At 65.3% G+C, this 15,670-nt stretch overlaps 3 protein-coding genes across 13 annotated transcripts in view; all 3 read right to left on the bottom strand.

The window, feature by feature from the left end:
* LOC115333769 (Krueppel-like factor 5) overlaps window positions 1-4,908 on the bottom strand; it is a 39,884-nt gene extending 34,976 nt beyond the window's left edge. The window contains exons 1-2 of one of the 3 annotated variants that reach the window (XM_041119113.1): window positions 4,845-4,905; window positions 170-286 (exon numbers count right to left, since the gene is read on the bottom strand). In XM_041119113.1, coding sequence (XP_040975047.1) covers window positions 170-193 — 24 coding nt within the window. In that variant the 5' untranslated portion in view covers window positions 194-286; window positions 4,845-4,905. Of the gene's footprint in view, window positions 1-169; window positions 392-4,844 lie in introns of those variants that run through there. The other 2 variants (XM_041119114.1, XM_029997178.2) reach the window with 2 other exon arrangements.
* On the bottom strand, window positions 2,984-6,217 carry LOC121232510 (Krueppel-like factor 8). The gene is made up of 5 exons (XM_041119199.1): window positions 6,109-6,217; window positions 5,394-5,711; window positions 5,092-5,173; window positions 4,845-4,979; window positions 2,984-3,158 (listed from the first exon to the last, which is right to left on the bottom strand). The coding sequence occupies exons 1-5, from the start codon at window positions 6,215-6,217 to the stop codon at window positions 2,984-2,986; spliced, it is 819 nt and encodes a 272-aa protein (XP_040975133.1).
* A 2,387-nt stretch (window positions 6,218-8,604) lies between these two features.
* Window positions 8,605-14,965, bottom strand: LOC115333771 (Krueppel-like factor 8). Of its 9 annotated transcripts, none has more exons than XM_029997181.2 (5): window positions 14,877-14,965; window positions 11,638-12,184; window positions 10,887-11,013; window positions 10,641-10,774; window positions 9,113-9,497 (listed from the first exon to the last, which is right to left on the bottom strand). In XM_029997181.2, exons 1-5 carry the CDS (start codon window positions 14,901-14,903, stop codon window positions 9,316-9,318), a joined length of 1,017 nt encoding a protein of 338 aa, XP_029853041.1. In that variant the 5' UTR covers window positions 14,904-14,965; the 3' UTR covers window positions 9,113-9,315. The 9 variants fall into 9 exon arrangements, with proteins under 9 accessions (XP_040975041.1, XP_040975045.1, XP_040975043.1 ...); XM_029997183.2 differs by lacking the exon at window positions 14,877-14,965 and adding an exon at window positions 12,715-12,867 and having other exon boundaries at window positions 10,887-10,989; XM_029997180.2 differs by lacking the exon at window positions 14,877-14,965 and adding an exon at window positions 12,715-12,861.
* Window positions 14,966-15,670: the final 705 nt, after the last annotated feature.

Genomic DNA, 15,670 nt, shown 5'->3' with positions numbered 1-15,670 from the left:
CCGGGGTCCCGCAGCACATCCCACCAAGGAGGCGGTGGCCAGAGAAGGGGGGCCAGACTCTGGCTGGGGGGCACTGAGCCTTGCTTTCCTCCTGCAGCAGCTTTTCCTCACCCTGTCGCAGTCCCCAAACTCATCCGTCCACCCCCAAAGTGGTGGCCGGAGCACCCACCTCTCGCCGCGCCATGGTGGACATCCCCAAGTCCTCTCTGAATCTGCCTCCCCGGGGCAAGGCCACGCCAGATTTGGGCCAGGAGCTCCTGGTTCAGCCTTGGTGCTGGTCAGGAGCCTTGTGGGAGACACACGCTGACCAGGGAAGGGGGACAGCCCCCCCACGCACACAGCTTGCCTTTCACCATCAGCAGGAGACAAAGGTCTGCAAAGCTGCTGGAGCAACCCGCAGCCTGGCCTCCCCCGCTCCCCCACCGAAACCCAAAACCACCTATTTTTGTCTTTTCCTTTCTCCTCCTCGGGAGGTTTCCAGCCATCAAATCCTTCCTGGGAGCCCTTCAAAGGAAAAGTGGCCGCCCCATCCACTTGCTAAACCAGTCTGAGCAGTGCCGGGCTGGCAGGCAGGAGAGGCCCCCAGCACACCCCTGCCTGGTGCAAACCGGGACCGGGAAAGGGACAAGAAACCAGCCGGAGGGACCTCGGGTGACCCCGGAGCAAGGAGACGGATGAGCATCGCACCCCGTGGGACGAAGGCATGGCCACCCCATTGCGTACCCCAGGGAGGTGGGGATGCCACCAGCCAAGCGGGGACCCCCCGGGCAGGCTGCAATCCCCCAAGCAGCCATTGCTTATCCACGGCTGGGAAGCAATTTTAGGCTTGCTAATTTTTTTAGCCTGGCCGTGACATAAAGAAAGGCCAAGGAAAAGGGCAGCTGGGTGATGAGGCAAGAGCCCCAAGGAGCTGGGGAGGCCCCCAGTGTCCCCAGCCAGGCAGTGCTGGAGCACAGGGAGGTATCGCAGTCCCGGGCAGGGAAATTCAGCAGCTACCCCAGGCTTTCCTGGGAGAGGAGGAGGACGGTGAGGAAGCAGAAGGGCTTGAGGCTTGAGGTATGTTTCCAGGACAAAGGGCAGGGTGGAAGGAAGGGGAAGATATCTGCCTTTCTCCCCCTAAAAACCCAGCCTTGGACCTTTGCCAAACCCAGAAAACAACTGGCGGGGGGGGGTCCCCATGTTCCCACCTGGGCTGCTCCGGCCCTGGGCTGCAAGGATGGAGCTGGGGGTCCTGCAACAGGGTCTGTCTCACCAGCCCCACGCAAAGCACAAATAAATGCAGAACAAGGGAGACACGATATATACAGAGGGGTTTTAACTATCTGCCCTTCCCGACCCCCCCCCGGCAGAGCGATGCCCAAAAAATAAAAGCAACAGCAAGAGCTATAGCAAAGCCCAGACCTGCCCCAACCACAGGGAAACCCCTCCGACACCCACCGAGGGAAAAGCCAAGCTATGAGCACAACCCCACCCAGCCACTGGAGAATCCACCCACAGGACTTGGTGCTGGGTGACCCCCTCATACCAGAGGGTCCGGTGGCCCTGGGGCCACTGAGGGGCTTTGCCAAAGCTCAGGCACCACTAGCCCCAAGAAACGGGGTGGCACGGACTTTCCTGGTGTTCATCTTGCTCTCGGCCTGGGCACAAGCAGGGACTGACGGGGACTTCTTGGTGGTGTTGGTTGGACATCAGGAAGGTACTGGAGGCCATGTGGGAAAGTCGTCTGGGGAAAGTCATCAAGATTCAGCCCTGCTGTCCCCAAAACAGGTCCCGGATGGCTTCAGGGTCAAGAAGCTTTGCCAACTGCTGCCTGCAGCTTCACCATGGACGTCATGAGATGCACGTCCCCACACGTGGGGCACGGTCGGGGCCAGCAGCTCCCATGGGAGCGACAACCCAGCCAGCAGGCCCAGGGCAGTGGCCAGGTTCATGGGGATGAGGCAGGTCCAAGGTCAAGCTGGAGAGCCAGCAGGGTCCGTGGCTGTGGTGGGGCTGAAACAGCTACAGCAGCTCAGAGAAGAGCTGGAGGCCCCAGGCTGAGCTTAAATGGGCTCCTGGGCCCATAGGTGTGGGGTGGAGGTCTCAGGTGAGGCTGCTTAGAGCAATTAAGGCCAATTAGTGCCCTCAGGGCTTTACACAGGAGAGCAGGCTGGGAGGAAGCAGAGCTTGGACCCCATGAGATGATGATATCAACCCCTGGGAAGGGGTTAGCACCCTGCTGCCTTTTGGCAGGACCTCAGTGTCTTCTTCAACCGCGGGGCAATGCCCACGCTGGAGAGAGGACCGATGTCCCTTTGCCACACGCATTTGACACAGGACCCTGTGTGACTCACACACGCACACGAGCCCACAACTCTGTGCCTCCTCCCAAGACCTGGGGACTTCACCCCACCTTCCCACCACCCACCCCAGACTACACGGACAAGTCATCCGCCCATACGGCTGTGCCCTGCTAAGGGACTGGGGGATGCTGAGGTCCAGCACCGCAAAAGGTCTCCTAGAAGCAGGAAAAAGGATGAAGGGGGTGAAATCGGAGCCGGATGGAACATGTGGGTCCCACAAAGTGTGGGGGGGTGGACCGAGGGCTTCCCGAGCTCATCCATCAGCAGCGGCGAGGCGAGCGGGTCCGGGCAGGAGGGATGTTTGCTCAGAGGCTGGAGTGTTTGCCTCACCTCGATAATAACACTCGGGCCGTCACGCTCCAGCCAACCGCCCAGCCCCGGCCGTACGCGGGAGAGGCGAAGTGGGACGGACGGACAGACAGAGGGACAGGCAGCTGGCGGCTTGTTCGGTGGTGGTACGAGGGCAGGGCTGGCTCGGCAGGTTCCAAGAGCATCGCCCCAGATATTGCGGGGTGTCCCCAGGCCACGACGGGCTGGGGGAAGCAGCTCTGCATGAACTGGGTGGCATCGGAGGGTGCTGCCTGCAGAGACACACACACCCCCGTCTTCCCCCCACCCCACCCCGTCACCAGGGTAAATATTTACGGCTGCTGGGGCCCGGCAGTGGCTCCTCGGCACGGGGACATTGCAAAAGCCAGAGCACGTTCGCGCGGAGCCGTAGCAGGTCTGGGCTCCCCCTCGTCAGCCTCCTCCTCCTCCTCCTGCGAGCCCCCAGTGAGCATCCATCGCCCCGCAGGGCCCCCGCCATCGCACTCGCTGTCGGGAAAACAGGGGGAACAGGGCTGGAATGGGGGGGAAAAGGCACTTTGCCCCAAAACTGCGTTCCAGCCAGCATGAGCTCAGCCAGTGCTGGCACCTGAGAAAAGCAGCTGACACAGTTTTCCTCCCTGGGGGTACAACAAAGCCGTGGTCGGCAGCTGGGAGGGGTGACATGGGGGGACACAGGTGCCATGTGCCACCCCGGCTGCAGCCAGAGGGGTGTCTGTCATCAGTGCAGCGAGTTTCTCCCCCACCAGGTCTCAGCACCCCTTCTGGGTGCAACCCCAGCTCTGTCCCAGCCACCGACACTGCCAGCATCCCTGCAGGGGGACACAGTCGTTTCTCTTGCTTTCCTTGTTAATTTGGGAGAGAAAACAAGCGCTTTTACAGAGAGGTTCAGGGCATGCCGAAGCTGAACCCTGCCGGGCCAGGGGGCTGTTCTTTCCCAGCGCTCCACCACCTGCGTGCGAGCATTTCTGCATCTCCCCTCGCAAAGCCCGGCGCCGCAGGGTGCCAGCGCAGCCTCCTCCCGGGGTCCGGTTCAAGTTTGGGCGCAAACAGCTGGAGGCTTTGATATGCTAAAGCCAAAACCTCAAGGCGACACCAATCGCCTTGAGTTTTTTCTTGGCCGAGAAAACGTCTCTTCTTCTTGCTGCTCCCAATTTGCTCCTCCGACAGCCGATTGCCCTCGCCCAGCGCGGTCCATTGGCGCCACCGGCTGCACGAGTGCTGCTTTTAGCCCTAACGCTGCACCGCGCCCACGCCGACAGCAAGACACGAAACGATATTTTGGGGTGCACACACAAACCCCCCCCTCCACCTGCAGCATTGCCCGGTCACCCCCCGGGGACCAGCGAAGGGCACCCCACGGGGTTCATTATGGCACCCTCCGCCTGTGGCTCTAGTGGCAGCACCCCACCGTCCCCACCGGGGGCTTGCCGCAGCGGCACCCCACGGCAGGGCCTGGGGTCCCACGGGGTCCCGGGGTGCCAGCCCACGGGGGTGCTGAGCACGCAATGGGGGCACCGGCAGCCCACCCCGGCAGAGGGACCCCAGGGTGCTGGGGGGTGACGAGGAGGGAGGAGCCCCAGCAGGGCCACCCAAGGGAGCGCCCCGTAACCAGACCGGGGGGTGGGGGGCGGGAGGGTCCCCAGGGCATGGCCCTGGATACCAGCACCCCCAAAGGGCCAGCACAGAGCCCAAGTGCCACCAAGGCCTGCAGTGCTCCCAGAGTGCCCCCCAGCCCCTAGCAGAGAGTGCCAGCACCCCCAAAGGGCCACCCTGAGCCTCCAAAGGGCCCCCCAAGTCCCTGGCAAAGAGTGCCACCGTGCCCAAAGGGCCTATTCGAGCCCCCAAAGGACCCCCACAGTCCCTGGCAGAGGATGCTGGCACCCCCAAAGGGCCCCTCCAAGCCCCCAAACACCCTCAAACCCATGACACAGACTGCCAGCACCCCTAGACTCCTGAGCCCCCCAAAGGCTGCCCTGGCAGCAACCCCCGAAAAGCCTCCCCAAGCCCCTAAAGAACCACCCCCAGCCCTGGCACAGGGTGTGGTCACCCCCGAGCCCAGGGATGGACCACCATCGCCCCGTGCGGCCCATTCCAGGTGCCCCCAGCCCACGGGGAGCCGGCGGCACTGATCCTGACCCTCCTGGGCAGGGGGCGTGTGGTGCTGGCCCCTACCCAGTGTGTATCCGCCGGTGAGCTTTGAGGTGGGAGCTTTTGGTGTAGACCTTATTGCAGCCCTCAAAGTCGCACTGGTGGATGCGCCGCTTCTTCAGGTCGGGGGAATCGGCTCGCTGCCCCCGCGCCGCCGGCCTGCCGGGAGGAGGGAGGGATGGAGGGCACGGCCCCCGCACCCACGGACCCCGCGGGGCACCCGGGGACACGGGGAGGGGGACAGGGTGGGGGGACATCCGAGGAGACTCACTCTCTCTGGAGGTCCTGGAAAGCGCTGTCCTCGCTGTCGCTGTTCATGTCCATGGGGTACATGGAGCCCGGGTCAATTTTCACTGGTGGGGGGCAGGAAAGAAAAGCTATTGAGAAACAAGGAGGGAGGGGGTGAGGCTCGTGAGCAGAAAACAGAGACACCCCCAAAAAAAACCCCACCCCTGCACTAGAGGGAAAACCTTCCCCCTAGTGCCCCAAATGCTGCTCCCCCACCCCAAAAAATAATAATCAAGCTGGGGAGGTGACCCAAAATGTCAGGGTTTCCCCTCCACGAGCCCTTACCGGACCCGGCGTTCTTGCCGTCCCCCCCGATGAGGGGTACGGTGATGGCGGTGACGCCGTCGGTGGGCATGGTGGTGTAGACGACGGGGAGGGACTGGACCACCACGGGGATGGTCTGGAGGTTGCCCATCTTGCTGGGCAGGTTGACGGAGGGGATGGTGTGGATGACGTGGAGGATCTGCTGCCCGCCGCTGCCCTGCGTGGAGGCCAGGATGGAGCCGGGCGAGAGGACGGCCGGGATGGAGAGGGTGGCAAGCCACCGGCAAGGGGAAGGAGTGGACAGAGGTGGGGGGGTGGCAGTGTCAGGGGGGCCAAAACCTCAGGCGACACCATCGCCTTGGGTTTTTTCTTGGCTGAGAAAACGCCTCTTCTTGTCTCCGTTTGCAGTCTGCTCCTCCAACAGCAAACAGAAGCAGCCGGCAGGAAAGCAGCTCGTCCGCCCCAGCCGCTTCCACGGCGGCTCAGGAGCAATGTGTCTCCCTGGAAAACCCTCGCCTGCTCCCAGGTATTCGGGGGACGTTCAACCAAGCTGCTTTAGAAGTCCTTTTGGCCTTTAAATAGTCATTTTTGGCCTTTAAAAAGTCATTTTTAACAAGCCAAAAAGCTAATGTATGGCAGCAGGAGCCACAGTGGGATGAGAGAACGTCGGTGGGGTGGTTAGCACCTCTCCCCTCCCGGGGTGCGGTGGGGGACCGCCAACCCCCTCCACTGCCACCTCGGAGGGGGTTTACATCCCCCTTCTCCGCCTCGGGGGTCCGGGGAGGCGGGCTGGGGGTACCGCAGCAGTGGATGAGGGGCTCGCCTCGAGGGGAGCCTCCCTCCATCGCACGGGTCACTGCTGAAGCCAAAGGCCGGCCGAGGTGCCAGCAAGTGTCCCGCTGGAGATGTTTAAAAGGAAGGAAAAGCCATATTTTTCCACAGCTCTGAAATTTCTTGCAGTTCCTGGGAAAGGGGAGATTATTAAACCAAAAACCGCCATTTTGCCCAGCTCGGCCCCTCTCCTCCTGGCAGAGGAGGCAGGAGAGCTCCCGCTGCCCTCGCTTTGCCCTGGTCCTGGTCCCTCTCCCTGCCCCACCGCTGCGGCAAAGCAAGACACACACGGAGGAAACTCATCTACTTTCAATATTATTCCTGTGTAGAAAAAACGTCAAACAGTTTTGTATAAATATCACAGCTCAAGAGTTTAAAATTGCATGTTGGTTGTTTTTTTTCTTTTTTAAACAACAAAATAGAAAACAGAAACGCACCCCGCCACCCACCCCGCCCCCGGGGCTTGGGAAACAGCAGGGGGGGCAAGATGGAGTCCCCGGCTGTGGGGGGGGTCCCGCAGGGCCACCAGCAGTGCTGACCCCAAAGCCTCGGAGGAACAGAGCAGCCCCCTGAACTCCCAGGGTTTTCACAGCCTCCCCCTTTGGGGTTTCTCGCCTTCTTGAGGCCAGTGCTTCCCGGGAGGATTTGGGGCCGCACCGGGTGAAGGAAGGACACGGGGGTGCAGCCCCGGGAGAAGCCGAATCAGCTGGTGAGCACGGATTTGGGAGAGGGGAGAGGCGGCGGGACGGGGGCACACGCACACACACAGGCCTCGCCAAAATCATAGAATCCTGTAGGCTGGAAAAGACCTGTAAGATCACCGAGTCCAACCGCAAACCCAATGCTGCCAAGTCCACCGCTAAGCCGTGTCACTAAGTGCCGCGTCTTTTAAATACCTCCAGGGATAGTGACTCCACCACTTCCCTGGGCAGCCTGTTCCAGTGCCTGACAACCCTTTCGGTGAAGAAATTTTTCCTAATATCCAACCTAAACCTCCCTGGCACAACTTGAGGCTGTTTCCTCTTGTCCTGTCACTTGTTGCTTGGGAGAAGAGACCGACCCCCACCTCGGTACAACCTCCTTTCAGGTGGTTGTAGAGAGCGATAAGGTCTCCCCTCAGCCTCCTTTTCTCCAGGCTGAACAACCCCAGTTCCCTCAGCCGCTCCTCATAAGACTTGTGCTCTAGACCCTCCACCGGCTTCATTGCCCTTCTCTGGACACGCTCCAGCACCTCAATGTCTGTCTTGTAGTGAGGGGCCCAAAACTGAACACAGGACTCGAGGTGCGGCCTCACCAGTGCCGAGTACAGGGGGACAATCCCTGCCCTAGTCCTGCTGGCCACACGATTTCTGATACAGGCCAGGATGCCGTTGGCCTTCTTGGCCACCTGGGCACACTGCTGGCTCATCTTCAGCCGCCTGTCGACCAACACCCCCAGGTCCTTTTCCACCGGGCAGCTTTCCAGCCGCTCTCTCTTCCCCAAGCCTGTAGCGTTGCATGGGGTTGTTGTGTCCCAAGCACAGGACCCGGCACTGAGCCTTGTTGAACCCCGTAAAACTGGCCTGGGCCCATCGATCCCCCTGCAGAGGGATCAAGCAGATCAACACTCCTGCCCAACCTGGTGTCCTCTGCAAACTCACTGAGGGTGCACTCGATCCCCTCCTCCAGATCGTTGATAAAGATATTAAACAGAACCTGCCCCGATACCGAGCCCTGGGGAACACCACTTGTGACCGGCCGCTAACCAGACTCACCCTCCGGCCATGCCCAGCCCCAAGAGGGTCGGCGGCCACCGCAGGGCCGGGGACAAGCTCTGTCCCCGTGAAACACCTCGGCCGGCGGATGGAAAGCAGAGAGGAAAAGTAGTTTCTCAAGCATCTGTCAGAGTCGTTTTCAGGGGCCGGGGCTCTCTGCTCCCCCTGCTCCAAGGCCCTCCCCACACCAGATCCCCCCTCCCCAAGCAGCCCAGCATCCCCTGAGCCAAAGGCACGGGCTCAGAGAGCTTTCGGGAAGCTCCCCGCGCCCCCAACCAGCCCCACTGGTACTGGCTGGGGGGGACGCGGGGTGTTACATTCCCCCATCACCCTTCCCACCACCCAACAGCCCCAAGGCTCCAACCCCGAATCCTGCCACCCTCACAGGACGAGCGTGGGGCTGCCCCCACAGCAACCGGGGGGTGGGTTGGCTGGGGGGCACCCCACAAAATTAATAATTACAATTAAAAAGAAAAGCATGTGGCCACAGTCTGCCTTTTTAACTTAGAAACGGTTCAACTGTCCCATAGTCTTCAAAAAAACCCGAGAGCTGGCAGCCCCCGCCCTCCCCACCCCGTCCCGCCCCCCCTTAAAACTCCATAAAATCACAGTTCCACGTTCCGCAAAGTTTCCCTTTTTTTTGGTGGTGGTGGTGGTGGTCTTGTTCGTGGGTTGGTGTTGGGTTGTTGGTTTTTCCCCCCACCCCTTCTTGCTTTTTCTTTTCCTGCTGGCCCTCCTGCGTGCCCCCAGCACCTCCCGTGGAGCCCAGCACACGCTGAGGGATGCAGAGAGAGGTGGCTGTGCCGGGGTCCCTTCTCCCGCTGGGACAGGGACACGCAGCGGCTGGGGATGGAGAGGCAGCAGCTTTCTGGAGAGGAAAGAGGCCAACAGCTATTGCACAGGGGCAATGGCAGAGCCCCCTCCTCGCCTCTGTCCTTTCCACGGCTCCCAGATTTTGCCCACGGGGACTTGGAGGGGGGCAGGGGACAGCGAGCACATGAGATGGAGACGGGCAAGAGGCCGATGAGGCAGACGCGCAGGTCTGGAGGCCGCTGCTGGGTGAATCACGGGTGAGGAGTCAAGGAGGAGCCTCCGGACGTTGCAAGTGGGGAGGAGAAGCCCAGGAAAAAGAAGAAACGGGAGCAAGAGAGGAGAACCAGTCCGGAAACCATCTTTTTTACATCTTGTGCCGGTGGGGCTCCTGGAGCGGCCACGGTTTGCTCGGTGCCGGGCAGAGCTCGGCCTCTCCGCTCCCACAGTCCCTCCACCGCACGCGGAGGAGCAGGGGGGGGGATGCGCCCCCGTTTTCCACTGCTGTCCCCCCCATCCCAGCCAGGTGCCCCAGGGACTTCGGCTCCTCACATCATAATGTGCCGCCGGCGGTGAAGGGCCAGGTGGTCGGAGCGGGAGAAGCTGCGGTCGCAGTCCGAGCAGCGGAAGGGCTTGATGCCCGTGTGCTTGCGGAAGTGCCGGGTCAGCTCGTCGGAACGGGCGAACTTCCAGGTGCAGCCTTCCCAGGTGCATTTGTAGGGCTTCTCGCCTGCGCAAGGGGAGCAGAGAGGGGTCAGCACTGCAAAAATTACCGCCACGTGCCTTGCAGAGGTGAAAAAAAAAAAAAAAAAAAAAAAGGCAGGGTTTCTTGGCGGCAGCAGGGTCGCCACAGCCACGGGAAACCCTCAGCATCTCTGCCAGCCCTCACCCACCGCCGCGCTCATCCAGCGCGGTCCATTGGCGCCACCGGCTGCACGAGTGCTGCTTTTAGCCCTAATGCGGCACCGCGCCCATGCTGCCAGCAAGACATGAGACGGTATTTTGGGGAGCACACACCCCCCCGCCTCCACCTGCAGCATTGCCCGGTCACCCCCCAGGGACCTGCCGCAGCGGCACCCCACGGGGTCCATTACGGCACCCCGTGCACGAGTGGGAGGGGGGTGCCCACCGCCTGTGGCACCCTCCCACAGGCAGCGTGCGGCTCTAGTGGCAGCACCCCACCGTCCCCACCGGGGGCCGGCTGCAACAGCACCCCACGGCAGGGCCTGGGGTCCCACGGGGTCCCGGGGTGCCAGCCCACGGGGGTGCTGAGCACGCAATGGGGGCACCGGCAGCCCACCCCGGCAGAGGGACCCCAGGGTGCTGGGGGGTGGCAGGGAGGGGGGAGCCCCAGCAGGGCCACCCAAGGGAGCGCCCCATAACCAGACTGGGGGGTGGGGGGCAGGAGGGTCCCCGGGGCACGGCCCTGGGTACGAGCACCCCCAAAGGGCCAGCACAGAGCCCAAGTGCCACCAAGGCCCCAAAGGAGGCCACCCCAAAACCTGGCAGAGGGTGCCAGCACCACTAAAGAGCTCCCTGAGCCCCAAAGGCCACCCCCAGCCCTGACACAGGGTGCCAGCACCCAGAGCCCCCAAAGGGACTCCTCAGTCCCTGGCAGAGAGTGCCAGCACCCCCAAAAGACACCTCGAGGCCCCAAGGGGCCCCATCCCGGATTTTGCAGAGCCTCCCTGAGCTCCCAAAGTGCCCCCCAGCCCTGGCACAGGGTGTGGGCACCCCCAAAGGGCCACCCCCGAGCCCAGGGATGGACCACCATCGCCCCGTGCGGCCCATTCCAGGTGCCCCCAGCCCACGGGGAGCCGGCGGCACTGATCCTGACCCTCCTGGGCAGGGGGCGTGTGGCGTTGGCCCCTACCCGTGTGTATCCGCCGGTGAGCTTTGAGGTGGGAGCTTTTGGTGTAGACCTTATTGCAGCCCTCGAAGTCGCACTGGTGGATGCGCCGCTTCTTCAGGTCGGGGGAATCGGCTCGCTGCCCCCGCGCCGCCGGCCTGCCGGGAGGAGGGAGGGATGGAGGGCACGGCCCCCGCACCCACGGACCCCACGGGGCGCCCGGGGACACGGGGAGGGGGACAGGGTGGGGGGACATCCAAGGAGACTCACTCTCTCTGGAGGTCCTGGAAAGGGGCTGGGCCGCTCTCAGAAGCGCTGTCCTCGCTGTCGCTGTTCATGTCCATGGGGTACATGGAGCCCGGGTCAATTTTCACTGGTGGGGGGCGGGAAAGAAAAGCTATTGAGAAACAAGGAGGGAGGGGGTGAGGCTCGTGAGCAGAGAACAGAGACACCCCCCCAAAAAACCCACCCCTACTCCCAGTGCCCCAAATGCTGCTCCACCCCCCCCCCAAAATCAAGCTGGGGAGATGGAGAAGCCCCCTGCACCATGGGGTGCAGAGAAATGGGGGCACGACTTGGGGTGGCACCCCTTTTGGCTGCCTGCTCCTGCTTGGAGGAGGGGAGATCCAGCCCTCCCACCCCGGATAATATGGGAAGCTGTGAATGTCCTGGGGAAGGGAATGGGGGGGGTCACGGGGTGGGGTACAGCTGACCTGAAACCAGAGCTGCTGGCAGCAGGCAGCCAGTGGGAAGACCAGGCAGGCTGCCAGCACTGGGATGGGTGGCAGGCAGGCAGGGCAAGCAGCGCCATGCCCGTGCGTCCCCTGCCTTCCCTGTGTCCCCTTGGGGGCACAGGCTGGGGGCCGAGGGCCCTGGGGGGGCTTTGGGTGAAAGTGGCAGATGTGGGGAGAACACCCCAGGGTGGAAAAATCAGATCCCCGTCAGGGGTGCCACTCTGTGAGGTGGGGGACACTCCCCCCAGACCCCCAAACGTCAGGGTTTCCCCTCCACGAGCCCTTACCGGACCCGGCGTTCTTGCCGTCCCCCCCGATGAGGGGTACGGTGATGGCGGTGACGCCGTCGGTGGGCATGGTGGTGTAGACGACGGGGAGGGACTGGACCACCACGGGGATGGTCTGGAGGTTGCCCATCTTGCTGGGCAGGTTGACGGAGGGGATGGTGTGGATGACGTGGAGGATCTGCTGCCCGCCGCTGCCCTGCGTGGAGGCCAGGATGGAGCCGGGCGAGAGGACGGCCGGGATGGCCGAGGTGGAGCTGAGGCCGGAGGGCGAGATGGAGACGGTGGCCGGAGCGGGGAGAGGGGGAGCCACCAGGAGGGGGGAGGACTGGACCGAGGCAGGGGGAGGCGGCGGGGGAGCCGAGACCGCCGCCACCTTGGACTTGTTGAGGGAGAGATCGACGGGCTCGGCCTGGGGCTGGCCGCAGTCGCTGGCCAGCAGCTCCTCGGGGGGCTCCGTCTTGATGTCGGCCAGCAGCACCGGGGGGTCGAGGGGACCTTCAGCCAGCAGCGCCGACGAGCTCATGGCGGGCGTCGCCTTCCCCTGGCCCTGCGAGAGACCCACGGCCCATGAGGAAGGAGGCGGGGAAACTGAGGCACGGGCCAAGCAGCCGAACGGCTTTTCCCGACCTCCACCTAACCAGCAGGGCAGGGACGCTACCTCAGGCCCGGCCCCGAGGCACCGGGCAGGCTGAGGGGACGCCGAGAGCCCGGGGCCGGGGCCCGTCTCCTCACGACGGCCGAGCGGCGCGAGCCGAAGGCGGGAAGCCGCGATCCCCCTCGCTCCCCCCCTCCCCTCCCCGCCACCGCCGGCGCGCGCCTTTGTGCCACCGGCCGGCCCCGCCCACCCGCGCCCGCCCCGCCCCCCTGCCCTCCCTCCCTCCCTCAGGGCCGGGCGGGGCGGAGGGGGGGAGTGGGCGGTGCCCCCGCGGGGAGTGGCGGGCCCCGCCACGCTCCCCTCCCCCGACTCTTAAAGGGGCCGCGCCGCCTCTGCGCCTAACCCGCTCCCCCCAAGGTGAAGGGGGCAAGGCGGCGGCGGCGGCGGCGGCGGCGCGGGGAGGGGGGGGGGGTGTCACTCACGGCGCGGGGTGGGGGGGGCTCCTCCGCGGGTGCGATCATGCTCCCCGCCGCCCTTCACCGGCCGGGCCGGGGTTGAGGTGTGAACGGCCCCGCGGCTCCACCCTTGCCGGGCCCGGGTGTGGGCTCCTTAAAAGGGCCCGGCCCCCGCGGAGGCACCCGGGCAGGGCCCCACCCGGGACACCCCCCCCACACACACACCCCCCCCCCACCCCAAAAACGCTGGGCACGCGGCGTACCCCAAGACGCGAGGATCCCCCCCCTCTCCCCCAAACACACACGCGGCGGTAGGGACCCCCCAGCACACCCACACCCCCCTTGCTGGGGGCACGCGTGGGGTGCCCCCCCCCCCCCCAAAAAAAAAGCAGCAAGCACTTCATCACCCCAGCGCTGACACCCACCCCCCCCACACACCCACACCCCCCCCGCGGCCAGGGACCCCCAGCACGTACCTGCCTGCAAGCAGAGACCTTCCCCCCCCCCCAGACAGGCGCACCGAGCCCCCCACGCACACTCACACACAGACACACGCGCGGCCCGGCCCGGCCCCTCCCCGGGGCACACCCAGCGCACACACCCAGCGCACACACACACACACACAGAGCCTCCTCACGCAGATGGGGGGGGCCCAAAAAAACACACGGGCACGGGCAGGGACACCCCCCCCCCCTCTCAGCTGAGAACCCCCCCAGTAGCCTCACACAAAGCCAGGGACCCCCAAAACACACACCCCCCCACTCACGAATCACCAGGACCCCCAAAACACACCACACCCCCCAAGCAGGGACACCCCCCCCCAAACACCCCTACTCTCACCCAGGGACCCCCCCCAAGACCCCCACACGCAGCCCCAAACACACCCCCACGTCACCGGGACCCCCAAAACACCCCTCCCAGCCAGCCCCCCCCCCCAACACCCCCAGAAAGCCTCACAACTGCCCCCCCCATCAGCTGGGGACCCCCAACCCCAGCACACCCCCCCCAGAGCCCCCCCAGGACTCCCAGACCCACACCCGTCCCCTCACACACGGGGGGGGTCCCCACAACCAGGCCCATTTTGGGGGGGGGGGGCCCAAACGGCTCGACCCGCCCCTGGGGACCCCCCCCCCAGCCCCACTTTTGGGGGGGGGGGCCTTGCACCCCCAAAGCCCCACGGGGCTGGGGGCCTGAGAGATGCGGCAGCCGGCTGGGCAGGGGGCCTCGCTGGCCCCCCCAAATCCAGCCTCAATGCCCCCCCCCCCCGGCACCCCCTCCGGGCTTCCATCAGTGAGCTGAATTCCTCCGTCCTCAGCTCGGGCGCACCCCAAACCCACCCAGGCGTGGGGAGGGGCTGAGGGCACCCACCAGCCCCCCCCCCCCCGCAAAGCCCTAGGTCGAGGGGGGGGGGGCGCTGTGCACCCCCTCTATTTGCTTCCCCCCCCCCTTTTTTTTTTTTGCCCTAAAATAGCTCAGGGAGGGATGTGGGGCACCCCATGGGGTGACCTTGGCGGGGGGGGGGGGGGGGAACCTTCCATCCCTCCCTGCCCGGTCCCTGTGTCCCACCCCCCCCCCCCCCGGATCCGTGTCCTCCCCCCGTGGGCGGGGGGGGGGGGGGGCACACCCCGCCGCCGCGTCACACCTCCCCGTGGAATTTCCTCCCCGCCCGGGATGCTGGGCGGGGGGGGGGGGGGGGGCCGTGTCTGTGTGTCGTGTGTGTGTGTGTGTGTGTGTGTGTCCGTCCCCCCCCCCCGCAGGACACACGAGAGGAGGGTCGGGCCCTTTAAGAGCAAAGGGCGTGGGAGGGAAGGGCGGGGCGGGGCGCGCCGCGACGTCGCCCCTCGGTGTCCCGGCCCCCCCCCCCCCCCCCCCCCCCACGCTGTGACCTCCCAAGCGCGCGGCGGCGCCCGCCCCGGAAGCGGCCACGGCGCGAGGGGGGGTGGGGGGGGACGGACACGACCCACGCGGGGCCCGGCGGGGGGGGGGGGAGGGGGAGGGAAGGGCGGGGGGGGCGGGAACCGCCCCCCCCGCCCTTCCCTCCCCCTCCCCCCCCCCCCCGCCGGGCCCCGCGCTGCCAAAATCCCCCCCCCCCCCCCCCGTGGGCGCTGCCCCTTTAAGAACCCACGCACGATGGAAGCACCCGCGCCCCCCCCCCCTCCCCGGTTCGTCCCGGCCGAGGCCCCACTCACTTTCCCCCGCGCCTCCTCCGAGTGCATCCCCGCCGCCGCCGCCGCCGCCGCTGCCCCCGGGGCGGTGCCGGGTGGGGCGGGTGGGGCCCCACGCCCCACGGGCGGGGAGGGGCGGGGCCGCGCTGGGCGGAGCTCCCCTCCCCCACCCTTTTTTTTTTTTTTTTTTTTGGGGGGGGGTATACAGACATAGACAGACAGCACACCCCCCCCACACACTTCTTCCTCCTCTCCCCTCCCCCCCCTCACCCCCCCCCCCAAAAAATATAGATGTTAAAAAAAAAAAAAAAATCAAGGGGTGCCCCGCCCTGCGGTGACATCATCAGCAGCCAATGGGCGGCTCCCCTCGCATCCGGCGTTGCCGTGGAAACAGATGCAGGCTTTGGGGAGGGGGGGCCCCCCCCGCCCCCGCGATGGGGGACATGCTGCCGAAAGGGCTGAGACCTGGCGAACTCGTGGCAGCGATGGCAGAGCCCCCCCCCCCCCCCACTTGGGGGCCACGTCTCCTCACCCACGGGTGATGGGAGGGGGGAGCATCCCCCCCTGCACCCACACAGCCCCCCCCCCACCCCATAGAGGTCCCCCAAAACCCCAGGCTGAGCACCCGTGGGTGCCCCGGGGGTCAGAGGCAGGACCTGGGGGGACATTCCCACGGGGGGGGGGGGGGGAGTGCTGCCTGCAACCCTGCCCACACAACCTGCCAGATCACTGCCCCCCCCCAGGCCCCCACTCCCCAAGTAACCCCCCAAAATATTTTGGAGCACCTCCTCGACCCCCCCCCCCCTCTGCCCCAGCAC

The sequence above is a fragment of the Aquila chrysaetos genome, chromosome 21 (assembly GCF_900496995.4).
Source record: "Aquila chrysaetos chrysaetos chromosome 21, bAquChr1.4, whole genome shotgun sequence".
Lineage (NCBI taxonomy): Eukaryota > Metazoa > Chordata > Aves > Accipitriformes > Accipitridae > Aquila > Aquila chrysaetos.
The sequence above is the reverse complement of the archived record's forward strand: the minus strand, read 5'-3'. Positions and strand labels throughout refer to the sequence as shown.

Bases quoted from the DNA above. Each gene is read 5' to 3' on its own strand.
- LOC121232510 (XM_041119199.1), bottom strand. From the start codon at position 6,217: ATGGAGGGAGGCTCCCCTCGAGGCGAGCCCCTCATCCACTGCTGCGGT. The intron at 5,712-6,108 runs GTGGCAGTGGAG...GTGTCGCCTGAG, and splicing joins GGATGTAAACCCCCTCCGAG to GTTTTGGCCCCCCTGACACT. The intron at 3,159-4,844 runs GTAGGGGCCAGC...TTTTCCCGACAG, and splicing joins CACCGGCGGATACACACTGG to CGAGTGCGATGGCGGGGGCC.
- LOC115333771 (XM_041119106.1), bottom strand. From the start codon at position 12,753: ATGATCGCACCCGCGGAGGAGCCCCCCCCACCCCGCGCC. The intron at 12,185-12,714 runs GTGAGTGACACC...GGTCTCTCGCAG, and splicing joins AGCCCCCCCCACCCCGCGCC to GGCCAGGGGAAGGCGACGCC. The intron at 11,014-11,637 runs GTAAGGGCTCGT...GTTTCTCAATAG, and splicing joins CGGCAAGAACGCCGGGTCCG to CTTTTCTTTCCCGCCCCCCA.